Here is a 15,568-nt window from a genome sequence, read left to right on the forward strand (position 1 = left end):
AGTAAGATAAAACAGTTCATCGATAACAGCATTTTCTCTGAACGTGTACATTTGTTTAACATATATACAAACATACAGACATACTTTGCATCTTCCTCATGCCTTTGGTGTCCCTTTGTTGTCAGCTTTGGCTCCTGAAAGTCCATTTTCTGTATTGTCATTCCCTGAGGAGCTCACCAGGCACTCTTTACTACAGGGAATAGAGAAGCCAAAGGTTAAAACATACACCAATAAAATGAGGAACATGGGAGTGATAAAGGCTGTATAAACTGCAAGACACTCACATAACACACAAAGCCTCAAATAATAACCTTGTGTTAGACATACATTCTAAATAATAATTATTTCACTGAAACACATGTCAGAGAAGGTCATTGATATGAACATGATTCCTCTTGTCACTCTTCATAGAATTTGACAGAAGTAAATGCCAAACTAAACTCCAATTGAGTGATTTTTGTCCAATGATAACTGTTTTAAAAGAAGGAATCACATTTATGTAACACTGTGTGATTAATTTCTCATAACTAGATATCTACTTTGTATCTCACTAATGACATGACAACTGTGATAGATGTCAAGGCCTGAGCCAGATACTGGGCTTGAACTCAGGACTTTTATTGAAACACTGTGCAGCAGTTGAATGAGGTTAATAGTCATGTTATTGCAGCCCATATTATCCACTGTTAAAATAACATTGTTGCTGTGTACTCTATTTGTTTTTTGTGATCATTTAACAAAAGTGCAAAGAAGAAGAAAAATTGAAAAAAGCTAATCACTAATACAGAAATGGATCAGCAGGTATGATTTTCTCTAAAACCATGGTATAACCTCCTAATGCTGGTTTTCTCGTCAAAGGTCAAGGGATTGACATAGTCACTCATTTTAAATGTCCTGGAGCGACACTGGATCCAAATTTAAACTTTCAGAAAAATGTTAAGAAAATTGTTACAACCGTACAACTTAGCAAATTTTAGACATATTAGAAACTCTCTATTGTGACGCAGACAAGATATTTATGCATGTAAATGTCTAAGACCTCTTCAGTACTTATACAAACTAAGTCTAAAAACTTTGGACAAAAATCCATACTGTAGCATTTCCATCATTGTAGGGTATTGCAGAAATACAATTTACTCAACTCAACTTTAGATTATTTTCAAATTTGTGCCTGGTTTATATATTTTTAAATGGTTTGGTCCCTCCTCCACTACATGACTTTGTGTATACTCACTCATTATATCTTCCAGAATATCCTCTAGTAGAAATTGTACCATACTATTTAATTGCACTACATTTGAGCATTCAGCATTCTCTGTGAAAGCCACAACTCAGTGGAACCTGACATGAGGAGCTGCAGTTCCATCAGTACATCAGTACAAAACCTAATTAAAAAGTTTTCTTAAAGCTCTGCAGCTCTTTTTGTGTTTAGCTATGTATTCTTCTATGTGTCCTATGTTTTGCTATGTACTGTTTGTTATTGTACTGTTTTATGTTTTAATATTTACTGACTGAAAGGACTGCAGGTGAAAATTAGCTATAAGCAAGCTCTGGTACAGTACATCAAATGGTAACATTTATGTTTAACACTGTACATTGGCCCAATAAACAAATTACAACTACTGCTGCACAAGGGAGTCAGATTACTCTGTACTAAGCATATTAGTACCTAGCAATATTTTCTTATTTAACACCATCTTCAGGGATCTACTCACTTCTTCTCATCATCCTTCAGCAGGAAGTGAACCACCAAGGCCTTTATCACCATGATAAAGATAACCGAGCCAATGACTCCACCCAGCACTGAGACAATGATGGTTGTCAAAGTATTGTCAACCTCTTTCACTGAAAAGAGGGAAGAGATGGAAATATGTTGGAAGGGAGAAAGACAAGCACAGAGAGATAAAGCTTCTATGTCTGTCTGAGGGTATAACCACAGTCAAAGGATTGGATGAGATCAACTTAGGTATTGTTGGGTGCCAGGTGTATGCAAATAAGTGCATGTGTCACATACATTCGTCCACCACTATAAGAGTGTATATAGCACTGTGGTTGCGGCTCTTCTCTTTTGGGTTTCTGGCAAAGCAGATGTATTCTCCCTCATCTTCAAAGGTGATGTTCCATAGCAGGATGGAGATGTTGTTTCTCTTTGAGGAGCCAACAAAATCCACACGTTCATGGTACACACTGACCTTGGGCTCCACGCCTTCAATGGGAATCACTGCCTCGCACAACTACACACATGCACATACACGGAAACAGGTTATCAGGTATATCTGCATGTGCATGTTGCTTATGCTTGCTTGTGTGTGTGTGTGTGTGTGTGTGTACGCTGTACCTTGATCATGGTTCCATTGTCATTATAGTGCCAGTTGAAGTAAAGGTTTTTAATGCCAATACAGGAGCTGTACGTGCAAGGTAGCAGGACTGTGGAGCCATTCAATGCTTCAATTGAGTTCACTTTCCCTGTGGACACCTCCAGTCCACCAACACTCCATACACCTGAATAGTGCGAGAGAGAGAGAGAGAGAGAGCGAGAGAGAGAGAGAGAGAGAGAGAGAGGTTGAGAAAACACTAACAGAACACAATAGTACAGAAAACCTTCCTTTTGATAAACTTTAAAAACACACCACCATGAACAGAAGACTAAAGTAAAAACGTATTACAGAGCATATACGGGCCAAACACAGCTTGGTGTAGATTGGAGTCAACATTTATTATCAGAGTGCAAGATACATTGCCGGAAAGTCATTGGATAAACATGAAAAGGTATACAGGAAGTATTTGTATGTTGACACTCTGGGATATTGTCCAGATAGGATTGCTGTAAAATATGATGCATCCAGTGAGTCATGGCAGTTACTGTATGTACAGCTCCTATTTTCCCTCCATTGCTTCTATTTTCTAATGGTGATATCAACTCAAAAAAGGTACAATGTACTTTTTTTTTTTCAACATATAACATGAATCGCTATTGACATACTTTCTGTATTTCTGCTGCTGCTTGGACAGTGTTGTCTGTTTGTTTTTTGAATTTCAAATTGTGTTTGAATTTTTTTAGTCAAAACTCAAACTCAATGTACAGCTCAATGTACATCTATGCCAAATAGGTTTGCATGTCATGATAGTTAGTAACCTTTTAGAAATGATGAAGTCTTGGAGACTGACAGAGTTGTAACCCTAACCCTAACCCTAACCCTAACCCTTCATACCGACTGGAGGTAAAAGTGGTCCAAATATTTTTATTTTTAATTTGACATTTGGTGACACCGATGAAGGCTTGTGGCTTGATGAAGCCAATACATGTTGGTTGCACAATTATACTACAAATCTTGTTGAAGTTTAAACCTCTTTATTCATAATTCAGTTATCCTGCAAAACTGTTTGTTTTCCTTCTCTGACTCTGATACTAGTCAAAGCTGGAGTGCGGGATTTTTGTCTCCCCCTTCTGACATAATTTCAAAAACGCTGTTAACAGAAATAGTGGTTAAATTGTTTTGAGCATCACACATCCCTGGCAAAATAAATTGATCCATTCAACTGACTTCTCCCATTGCTGTCATTTTAAATGTTTATTGTTACACTGTAAAATATGCCGTTTGATAACCAAATTTCAGTGATCACTGTAAAAAAATCTGTGTTTATGTATATATTCTGTATTAATAAGATTATCAGCAAATATATTGATATCAGAATTATTTTACTCCCTTATATCGGTATCGGCATCAGCCTCATGAATCCAGTTTCAGTCGGGCCCTATTGAGGATAGATGACACAGAGACTATAACCACAGGGTCTCGATGAGTAATGGTTCTTATAATTAATTTTTAGAATGTGTTCAAAACTTTTGTCAAAATTGACTCTCTAAAATATTATTGTGACATTTCTGCATTATTCTACATTAATGTTATTATAGATGTTGCAATATGTTATTGCTTGAGCTGGAGTTAATTCACATAAAATTTAACAGCCAACAAACCCAAACTTTATTTTCATTAATGTTATTACTAAAACTGGTATTTTAAGGTGATTACACTACAGAAACTGACTGATTGTGATTGACTGTGTCTTGAAACATTGACATTTAATACATGCCTGCATATTGGGAGGAATTGTGCAAACCTATTATTTGAAATGTTTAACACTTTAATTTTTGATTCTGAATTTGTCAATGCTGAAAAATAAAAATGAAAAGAAGTTATTGAAAATATGAAGAGCTGAATTAAAAAGATTCAGATACATAATTCCAATGCAAAAAAAAAACAACTAAAAATTCAGTGGCTTTTTTAAATTTCAAAATCTGGTGAGACAAGATTTGCTTCCATACTGTATATACACACCACAATGGAAGAAAGACAGCAAGACAGAAACACTGTCAAACCCAAACAAAAACATGATAATCATTTGTTGCAAAGTATTATTGGTGTTCTGTGACATTGTTGTGCTAAGCAGAAAACACATGGTAACTTTTTAATTTCCAAAAGAGACAGCTTATCTTGTATTAGTTAGAGTCCTACTGGAGTGGTTATGTTGGTTTTTCAATGACAGCTGGTGTAATTCTCAGATTGTTGCTCTAGTGTCTCACGCACTTGATGCCTATTTATAAATGCTCTTCACTACACTGCTCAGGATCACATTGCACTTGGACATGGTGCAAACAGTGTTAGAGTGCATGTATTCCTGTGTAATCCTGTTTGTGAAGGACTTACATCTACATAAGAATTTGGCACCACCTGCTTTGCAGTTCTGTGATAATACCAGTATTAGCAAAACACGAAAACAGTCCCTCTGGCCATATCAATTAAATCACTGTTTACTTTAGCACATTGGGTGTTCTTGACACACTGTAATCAGTTAGGGTTGCTAACTTTAGAGGTGAGATGACTTTGCATTTTCTGACACTGACATTCTACAATTGGCACATTGAGTTGTTTATCGCCAAGTGCAATTCATTAAAACTATATATTTATATATTTATTTTTTCTTTCAAAAACATAACTGGATGGTGTGGAGTAAAAAATAATAATAATATATATATATTTGTAAATGCAAATACTGTATGTGAATTTAGCCATCACTGATTTTGTCATCGCTAATTCGATACTTGAGGATGTGATAATCATCAGGGAGATGATCACAAGTGGTTACCAGACCCCAGACCAACCCCAGTACTTAACTGTGCTGCTGCACTCAAAGTGTATTCATCTGTAAATAATTGTCTGGTCTGTAAACAAAACTAGATACATTTGTGCATTCAGACTCAAATAGTTTGATACATTAACATGATAGTCGCGTTTGTGTTATATATCTTAATGCTGGCTGTTATTATATTTTTTTCTTACCAAAACAATTTTCTAGTAACTGTCGGCAATGGTCATAGCTCAGCTTGACAAGCCACGACAAAGGAGGAGAGGCGGACAACAAATACAGAAAACAACATAATTTTATTATTGAAGGTAATAAAGTAAAGAAAACATTGCAGGATGTGGAAAAGTCAGTGTAGTCATTGGTGTAGGTGATGCATGTGTGGTAGTGTGTCGGTTGCAAGATGTTGTCGGGAACAGGGGCGTCACTAGGATTTTATGTTTGGGGGGGCGCTGCACATTTTTTTCTTATACAAAAATACAATCTTTGAGTTATACAGAGCTCTATGAGCGATGTGCCACACTCACAGTATACCAGAACCAGGTGCTAAGAGATGGCATAGTGAAATTTGACGAACACACATATCAGTAGTGTAGTATACATAGGTATTACACCTACCCACTAGAAAAGGTCCCGAATTTACTTGCGCAATGATATGTATCAACATTAATTGCTAGACAGAGATATGTTCTGACATACTGATATCTTTTAGCATTTTGTGAACGGACGCAAAAGCTCATCAGTCACAATGCAAGCGTCAGGCACCCCACGTCTTGATAAAACGCGCAGCATCGCAGCATTTTACACATTGCACCGTTAATATCACCTGTTTAGTTGGAGCCCTTCATATACTCTGAGCCGTTTAGCCTGAAACTTGTTACTATAGTAACGTCACAGTTACCTGTCTGAGGATTACCGTTGTTAATGTTGACATCACATGGCGCTGTTTGCATTAGTGTTTCAGGCGCCGCTGTTTTTTTCTGAGCAGGTTCCGCCTCAGATGATGTAGATTTACGTTCTAAGCCTGATTTATGCTTCTGCCGTTGTTGACCTTTCGAAGTTCTGCGTCGAGGGAACGCGTTGCTCTGCAATTCACTGCCATGCCTAAGGGGTGTGACTCTGTGTGTGGTTTCAGAGTGCGGGGGTGGGACATAGGAGGGAGGAGGAGTTGTTGCTGTTCAAGTTTTTTCAAAGTGCTGTGTGAAATGCAAGAAAAGTAAGAGTCGCTTTAATATACATCGCTGTACATTTTTGGAAGACGTTAGTTAAAGCGGCAGGCGTGTGCTGCTTAGGCAGCCGCCTAAGCTGGAAAGTGCTGTGGGAAATCCTGAATGGTTTGGGGGGGCTTTACAACATTTTAGGGAGGCTTAAACCCCCCCAAAATTGGCCTAATGACGTCCATGGTAGGGAATAAACTAAACATAACATCTACCAAAACCCTAACATTCAGATAGGGAGGGTTCCCAAATAAACTGGGAAACAGCCTGCTTTAAAGCACTGGGCCCAGTGCTCCCCATTGGCACTGATGATCCCCTGCCCCACCCACTAGGTACCAGAAAAAAAGGTAGACAAAACACAGATCGGCAGGGGTGATCACCCTATAAAGTGTTTAATGTTACATTAAAAGTAATTGATTACACTGTAAACTAGGGTATATCAGTGCATATAGTTTGCTTTTCCTTTTTTCCTTTTTCTTTTGCATTTTTCTGAACTTCCATCTTCTCAGACTGACCCCTTTCTCTTGTCATCCATCATCTGATATTTCTACCTCACTATTGTCATCTTGACTTGTCTTCAGTAGCAACTGAGGTCATTTGGGTTCTCCTTGTTTCTAGTTTTACTTTTCTTTTAATGGATTCTTACTTTTCGTTTTTGCAAAACTGGGCACTTTGTCTTTTACTCTCCCGTTTCTCCCTAACTAAACAAGGAGAGGAGAGATGTGGGTAGTTGGTCTGCTTATGTTTGTGGGGTTTAGTTTGTTTGTTTGTTTTTTGATGTGGGACAGTGATGGAATCAATGACTTACATAAAAGATTTTAAACGTTTCCTAAATCCCTTTACTCTTAATTGTGTTAAGTACATTAATTATTAATCTTTTACTCTCTATCAATAATTACGGCACAATGCCATTGGGCAGGACTTGTAACCCAGTGCTCCAGTGATAATAATGATGCAAAGGAATAAAAGTGAGATTACAAGAGAGAATCTTCCTTCAAAATGGCCTATGCAGTGTGTCTTTATCTACACTGGAAGCATGATGAGCTCTTACGTATCTGAGAGGAGTGTCCCCCCTCATGCTCAGAAATAGATTTAACACCTCCCTCATTTTACACCTCTGCTCTCTACTATCCTTTTCCCTCCACCCCCTTCCTCCTCTCTACTCTTCTTCTGTCCTTACAGTTTGTCCTAATAGCACCCACAGATTCACACACTATAGTAATGTCCTATGCAAGTTATGTCTGTATAGTTGGACTTGTATGTGATGTTGTATGTGCGTCACAGCTTGTACAGTCTACATGCATGTACTTGTGTGCCTGTTTGTGTGTGTACGGGTGTAATAGGCTGGAATGTATGATATTTTTAGCTCCACTATCAAATATCTCTTTGTCCCAGTTGGGAAACATCAATATCTGAATCACTGAACCTAATGGGAGGAAAAGCAACTGACTGCATGTGTCCTTGGCTGACTGTCAAGGTGAGGTGTTTTTTTTAAGTAGGCCAGAGAATGAAGGGTTAATGTATTTCTGAGTGAACCCATAGAGAACTGACCGAGGAGGAGGACTATTACCTCTCTGAGAAGAGAAAGAGGGAGAGAAAAGTGATGGGAAGGGTAGGAAAGAAGGGTGGGGGGACAGGGAGGAGGAGAGGAGGTACAATGTGTAGGAAAAGATGGAGGGGGTCACGAGGGATGGATAGGGGGAAGTGAGATGCCCTCTCCAAGGTGAATGAATGACAGGACGGCAGAGAATTACAACCGCAGTTAAGTAACTCAATCAACAGAGCTGTAGATGTTGGAGGAGAAGATGGGGACACATATACACATATGTGTGAAGGTGAAGAGGACAGGGAGCACTCCTCCTCGTTCCCTCGACCATTCCCCACTCCTGGTCTTATACAATAACTGGTTCTCCCTCCACCTAGCACTCCTCCCTGTCCCCTCCATCCGTCACCCATCCTGCCCTGCAAGCCTTCGACACCCTATCCATCTCAGGAGAGAGCTGTATAGACTTTGCTCTAGCAAGGCTACTGGTCCTAATGGCATCAGCCCCAGAGTCCTCAGAAGATGTGCTTCTCAGATGTACGGAGTCCTCCAATGGTTCATTAACTTGAATCTCGAACTGCTGAGGGTCCCAGTTCTCTGGAAAACATCTTGCCTTGTTTCGGTCCTCAAGAAGGCCCATCCTGTCTCCTTCAACGACGACAGTCCAGTGGCTTTGACATGATATGTCATGAAACCAACCACAATACTAAAGAGCTGACTGTGGACTTCAGGAAGCGGAGGACGCACCTGATACCTTTTACCATCAGGGGAACTGACGTTGAGGTGGTTGAAGACTATAAGTACCTGGGAGTATACTTTGGCAATAAGCTGGACTGCTCTAGGAACACAGATGCTGTGGTAAAACATCCAACTCTTCCTACTAAGGAGGCTCAGGTCCCTCAACATCTGAAGGACCATGCTGTGTATCTTCTACCACTCTGTAGTGATGAGGGTCGTCAGCAGGGTGAATGTAGCTGATACCAACAGACTTAACAAGCTCATTAAACAGGCTGGTTCTGTTCTGGGAGCTGATCTAGACACTGGTGGGTTTTTCTGAGAGGAGGATGCTGCAGAAAACTGCTCAGCATAATGGACAATCCCTCTCACCCACTGCATGCCTCCCTAGAAGGACATTAGAGCATACGCAGCAGGGGACTCGGTCATTAGTGCAGGACTGAACGGTACAGGAGATCCTTTCTGCTGGAGGCCACTAGAATTTACAACTCCTTTTATTTTATTTTACTTTATTTTCTGTCTGTTTCTGTTGCATTGAGCATGTTGATGTCACATGGATTTCCTTTTAGATTGATATAGTTCTTTCCTACCTTCTGTAATATCATACCCAGTCAAACACATAGCAACAGTATAATTGTCACTTTCACATGCCAGCCAAATGTTTCTGATAATTGTCTTGTTGCTAGTAATACAACAACTCTTACGTCGTTTGCTGTTTGTTGATTATTCATTACAAAAGACAGAAAAATAAACTGTTACATAATCCCTTATATAAACATATAAGCTATATAACAATATAAGCTGAGGTTTGTAAAGGTGGAAAAAAGGACAGTGATTTAATGCTAGGCTTGAAGTGAATGTTGTTCTGTGTCTGTTTGTGTGTATGTGTGTGCAGGTCTTGGATCTTTTTTGGGATTTCACATTGTTGTTTTCAAAAAAGGATCTTTGGTCCCTGATATAGTCTGTCATCTGACTCGTGTTTGTGGTCCTGTTATAATGTGGGCTTGTAACATCAGAGGTATGTCTGTCAGTAATGAGTGACACTTTCAGTCTAAAAAACACACAAGGACACAGTCTTTGTCTGGACACTAAATTACTGTGATGCTTTGATTAGCATATCTCTCACTATTAAAATTACTATGGATTATTAAAATTATGTGTTTATTGTTGAGTAGTTTAAAAGCCAAGACATTAGAAAATACTGAAATATCCTGAGATTTCCAGCTTATTTTCCTTTCTTTTCACATCTGGCTTTAATTGGAGCTTTGTTTCACTTTCCTGGCTTCATTTTATGTTGCAACAGGGTCTGACAAAAGAGATTGCTGTAATGTTCCAGTAAATAATATGGGGATATAGGAAAATCATTTAAGAAAATAAACAGTGTGGGATCTTATGCAGGCATGGACTTTCAACAGATGTGTAATGTGCATTTTCAGATAAATAACCATATGCTGTATAAAACAGAAAACAGAACATCACAGAATACAGATAAAATATTGATGTTAAGTATTGTAATCATGGAGAATGGAGATGGAAAATGTTGTGCCAGATGGCTTGGGGGCTGACAGCAGGGATAACTTAAATGTCTTGATGGGAATTCATAATGACAAACTGTACATGATAACTGGGGTCAAGTTGAAAAACTGCAAAGAGGCAGCACCTAAACAAATCAGAAATTATGAATGGTTATGTGACTGAAACACTAAGACTACTGCCACATAATGTTTAATGGTCCTCAGCAGTAGTGTATCCAAGGTCTTTAGAAGGTCAAGACAATAATAAGGGAATGATGATAATTTATTGGCAACATTAAGAAGTGACCACAGTGGCTACCTGGATTGATATCAAATCAACAGTTTTACATATAGGGCTGTAGACATTACTATCTTTCACATTGGTGACCCAACCTTATTTTATTTTATTGTATGCTATTATTATTATTATTATTATTATTATTATTATTATTATTATTATTATTATTATTATTATTGTTATTATTATTATTATTAATGTTGTTATTATTATTATTATTATTATTATTATTATTATTATCAATATTATTATTATTATTATTTATTTTTTTATATTATAATTTTTTTAAATTATTTTTGCCTTCAAGCACTTGTTTGGTTGGTGAGACATGAAACTTAATTTCACTAACCTTAACCTTCTTCGAAACCCACTGATTTTGTTTTTGTCATTTTACCTTTAAAATACGATTTACTTGTCTCAGCAGCATCAAATGCATAAACAATTACCAGACCTCCTAGCAATTCAGAACAAAATAAAAGAAGGTGACCTATTAATTAGAACAGAAACTGCTCTAAGGGTGAAACAACACAACTAAACTAAAGATCAAGATTGGCACCCACATAACCAATGGCAATATAGTGTTTAAGCACAACACAAATTCTTGTGTGGTAATATTTGGGACTTATCTAATGAAGCAAGATTACAAACTAATCTGATAATTTAAAAAAAACAAAACCCTAAAATCTGCAATATAAACTGACAAATAAAGCTTTTATGTCTTCTACTCAGGAAAATAATCCAGAAAACATTACTTTATGAAATTGGCCCTTGGTGTGAGTTGGGGTATAATGACGACTCACCAGTGTTGTTTCAGTGCTCTCAGTTGGGTCCAAATGGGTCACTTGTGAACTGTGTGTGAGTTTTTAAACATCCAACTGACAGCTGGGAAGACATTTTGGCATGTGAGGGCACTATCGGGCACTATAACAAATTTGAGGAGCATATAAGCAGAAACATAGATCATCACTGCACCACTACATCACTGCCAGTAATACTATGACCACACATAGACACACATGAATGTCAAGTATACCTATGACAAATATGTGACCATTTTTACAACTGTCTTTTTCTATTTATTGTATTATTTTTTTCCCTTGAAAATGTCGCACATGCATGAACAATTCTTTAGATAGCCAGTCACTGATCCAGCTCAGAAACCTGATAGTCAACATGTCCAAGTTCAGATGAGCCAAGGGTTTGATGTTATTGACCTTGATACCCTCAGTACAGCAACAAGTAAATATCACATCTGACATGACCACAGATTTTAATCTGCAGGTATAGGAAGAGAACAAGGTGAGTTATACGAGACAGGAGAGCTGAACAGAAACGATAGAACAGCAGATGTTGGTGTGGAGTAATAAAAAAGGTTAGGATTTACTGTGACAGCAGTGAACCACCCACCCTGACCCGCATAAAACACTGAAACAACGAGAGCAAAAGAGGGAAGCGTAAAGGACATGTTATAATGTATAGACAAATACGGGGATTCACCCAACCACACACTGGTATGAAGAAGATAGAAATACAGAGTTATGGTGTCATTTAGAGATACAGTGGAAGAGTGAGAAATGACAGGGCAGCTAACGGTATAGAGTGAAGTAGAACTCACCGAGCAGCAGAGCAAGTGCCAGACCAGCATGAAGTACATCCCCTGATCTCAGCCGTCCAGAGACACTCGAACCAATGCTGTCCACTGACGCCATGACACCACCTGTCTGTCTGTCTGTCTGTCTGTCTGTGTTGTTGTTTGTGTGTCTTTATCAATCTGTGTTCTTGTCTGCCAGAGTTCAATCTATGCAAATAAATGTGCGTGTGCCTGTGTGTGTGTTTGTCTTATTTTTCTCTGGAACAACGTGGGACACTGAGCTATACAGCTGAAGGCAGAGTGAAGTCCTGTTCTCAGTCCCTCCCTCTTCTCTCCTCCTCTGCACTCTGTCCCAAGAATGAACAGAGGGAGGAAGTGCAAAGATAAATTCCTTCAGGGAGCTTTCCCTAGGTCTCCCGTCTAGTTGTTCCCTGCGCTGCTCCTCAACAGCCCAGGAAGGCAATGGAAAAGACAGATTGAAGAATGCAGTATTTGAATGAAGAGTACAAGCTATCTGTCTCTGTCCCTCCCTTCCTGTCCTCTGTTACTGTCACTGGTAGACTCAATAGCAATTATCCAGCAAAGCAGAGAGCAAAAACGAAGCAGAACGGTGGCGGCGTAGCGACGTAGTGTGAGACAGCTCCACTGCTCCAGCAGCAGCTGCAGAAACAGCCAGGGAAGCAGGCTGGCCAACAAGCCCCACAGGGGGAGACATAGGCTGGAGGGGGTGTGGATAGAGCATGCGAGAGAAGCACAGAGGGATGCTGGAGCACAGCCAGCAGCCAGGCAGAAAAGCAGAAAGCGCGTGTCTCTTCAGCCGGCACGGGGAGAAATGAGCGAAAGACGTACTGCAGAGGTAGAGGTGAAGAGAGAGTGAGAGAAGGAAGGAGGGGATAGAGTGAAATGGGGAGGGGGGATGACTACTGCCACCGCATGCACACGCACACACAAATACACATATGCACATAGCACAGTAAGGAAGGCTGAGTCAGCCTTACTTAAGAGGGTCTGCAAGTTGGACACAGGCTGGATTCTTCACCCATACCACATAACCCTATCTTTACTGCATCCTTTACTCCTGTCTCGTCTTTCATGCATCTCCCATTTCAAGCTCCTGGTACACATCTGTGTTGGCAGTATACCTACAAAGCATTGGCAAGATCTGATGTTGTCCACTGGCAAGTTTTCTATCAAATGTATTATGTTTTATATCTCTCTTTTTCCTTTTTCACTCTTCAGTTGTACAGTGTGTTTTTTGTTGTTATTGTATTCCCTTATCTTTTTTTGTAGAATAAGGGTTTGTGTTACTGGGATAAAAAAAAATAATGTGTGTACATATATACACACAAACACACTGACATGTCTGCAGTATACGTGTGCATAAACATAGGATTCTGCCTTCTGCCTTGTCCTACATCAGAATTCTTCAGAAGATCACATGTTAATGCATTTTGACTTTGTGCAGTTTAAATTGAAATGTTTGCAGATTTGCTTGTTTCAAGGAATTGTAGCTGTGTCTGCAGCTAAACTTGATAGGAACTAGCACTTACTTTCTTATAGTGCCTCACATAGCAATAACTCCATTTTGATACTATGACATTCTACTTAAATTGAACACTTAACTGCAAACTGTTCCCACCGTCTGTTCTGTTTTGGGACATGACTTTTGGCTGAATCTCTCTCGGTGCAAGCCAAACAAGGCACAAGGAACTCAGTCTGTCATCCATCGTCTTTTAATAAAATCTGTACAATCAGTAAAGGTGGCTATACTGAAGACCTTTATAACATACATTGTGCCCAAGACCTATTGTTGACCATTGTCCCATGGCTATGATTCACATTTTAACAAACTATCTTATGAAATTGGTCTTAGATTACATGCGTTTCAGTTTGTACACAGTACAAGGCACACAGGATATACAAAACGCACTGTCCTACAGACTTGTGTCCTTCACAACCTCGTTCAAAACATGGAGGACATGACACAATCATAACATATGTTTCATAAATCTCAGCTCAGCCTTCAACACAACCCTGTAGTGGCAGTGAAGGATCACCAGTCCACAACCTGAACGTGCAATCTGACCTTATTCACTAGATTAACGACTTCCTCACCAATCAACCAACACATCAACAGTGCTGTCACCAACATCAGAGTCATACAGAGCTGCACAGACTTTTGATCAACCTACTGTAGACTTTAAACAGGCCTGCCAAAAGGAATTGTTAATCAATGCAATTCTATTCTAAATGCCATTGATGCGTTGCCATGACTTCCTATGGAACAACAACGTTTATTGTTACTAGAACACCTAATTGCCTTTCTAAATCAACATCACACATTTCTGTGATGGCTTGGCATCCCACAACACATTTTTGTGATTTCTGTGATGACTTGGCACCAGAGATACGTGTGATGTTTTGGCATCACTTTATGCTCCCTAGAGTTTTGGCACATTGTGGTTTGTAGGATATTCCTGTGATTATCTCATAGCAATATGGTTATTATACTGATTTTGCAATGAGCAGAGCAGTATGCTTTTCTTACACTATAATGATTTGATGGTTTTGTTTTATTGTACAACTACGCACATTTAATTGATATATTGATGTATTTCAAAATAGTACAAAGAAAAATAATGTCAATTGTAATTACAAGTTCATATTATGTATTTTTTCTGATTTCTGTTAACTCGTTCCAGTTCCCATTTCCCCTTTCCATAATTGTCTGTACAGACATGATTGATGCTTGACACCTCAAACACTCACACACACAGTCACATGTTGTCGGGTGATCTGTCTTTGTCATTTGATGTCATTTCCAAGTTCAAGTGTGTGTGGGGGCTTTGATAGAGACTGAGATACATACAGTACACACCGTAATGCAATAAGCTACATGGAGATGTAAAAAAAGAATGTAGAATACATGTAGAAAGAAAGAAATTCGAAATATATACATGAGTGGGAGATGCATATGCACACAAGTACATAGTCACATGTACACACATGCACCCACACCTGCCTCTGGACAGAGTGACCTTGGAAGCTGTGTATAGAAGGAAGGCGGAGCAAAAGAGGACATTACACTGATGAGAGGAGAGGAGAGAGGAGAATGTTACGGATAAGGAGGGGAGGATACGGGTGAGAGGAAACAGAAGTTCAAGGAGAGGAAAGACAAGCTGCAAGAAAGAATAGTGGGCAGAGGAGGAACAGAGAGGATGAGGGGACGACAAGAGCGAGGGGGAGGAGAGATGACAGGAAGCAAAGGAGGGAGGTGAGATGGGAGGCGGAGGGAGGGAGGGAGTGCAGGATCCGTTTCTAGGACGGCCAAGGTAGTGAAATGCTGCAGTGAAGCCACACAGCTGAGCCGGTCCGAACACAGCTACTGAAAGAAACTGAGCTAGTAACCCATTCCTTCTCTCTCCATACCTTCATCTTCTCCCACCCACCACTTTCACCTCCCAGTCTGATTAACCTTCCTCTCACCCCACATTCCGACCTGCTCTACCCACCAACCCCCCAACC

General features: G+C 39.4%; 1 protein-coding gene across 1 annotated transcript; it reads right to left on the reverse strand.

The window, feature by feature from the left end:
• LOC133980771 (sodium channel subunit beta-4-like) lies at window positions 1-12,161 on the reverse strand. Its single transcript, XM_062419568.1, has 5 exons — window positions 12,068-12,161; window positions 2,339-2,502; window positions 2,015-2,234; window positions 1,716-1,845; window positions 1-190 (listed from the first exon to the last, which is right to left on the reverse strand). Exons 1-5 carry the CDS (start codon window positions 12,159-12,161, stop codon window positions 97-99), a joined length of 702 nt encoding a protein of 233 aa, XP_062275552.1. The 3' UTR covers window positions 1-96.
• Between the last annotated feature and the right edge of the window lie 3,407 nt (window positions 12,162-15,568).

The sequence above is a fragment of the Scomber scombrus genome, chromosome 5 (genome assembly GCF_963691925.1).
Source record: "Scomber scombrus chromosome 5, fScoSco1.1, whole genome shotgun sequence".
In the NCBI taxonomy this organism is placed as follows: domain Eukaryota; kingdom Metazoa; phylum Chordata; class Actinopteri; order Scombriformes; family Scombridae; genus Scomber; species Scomber scombrus.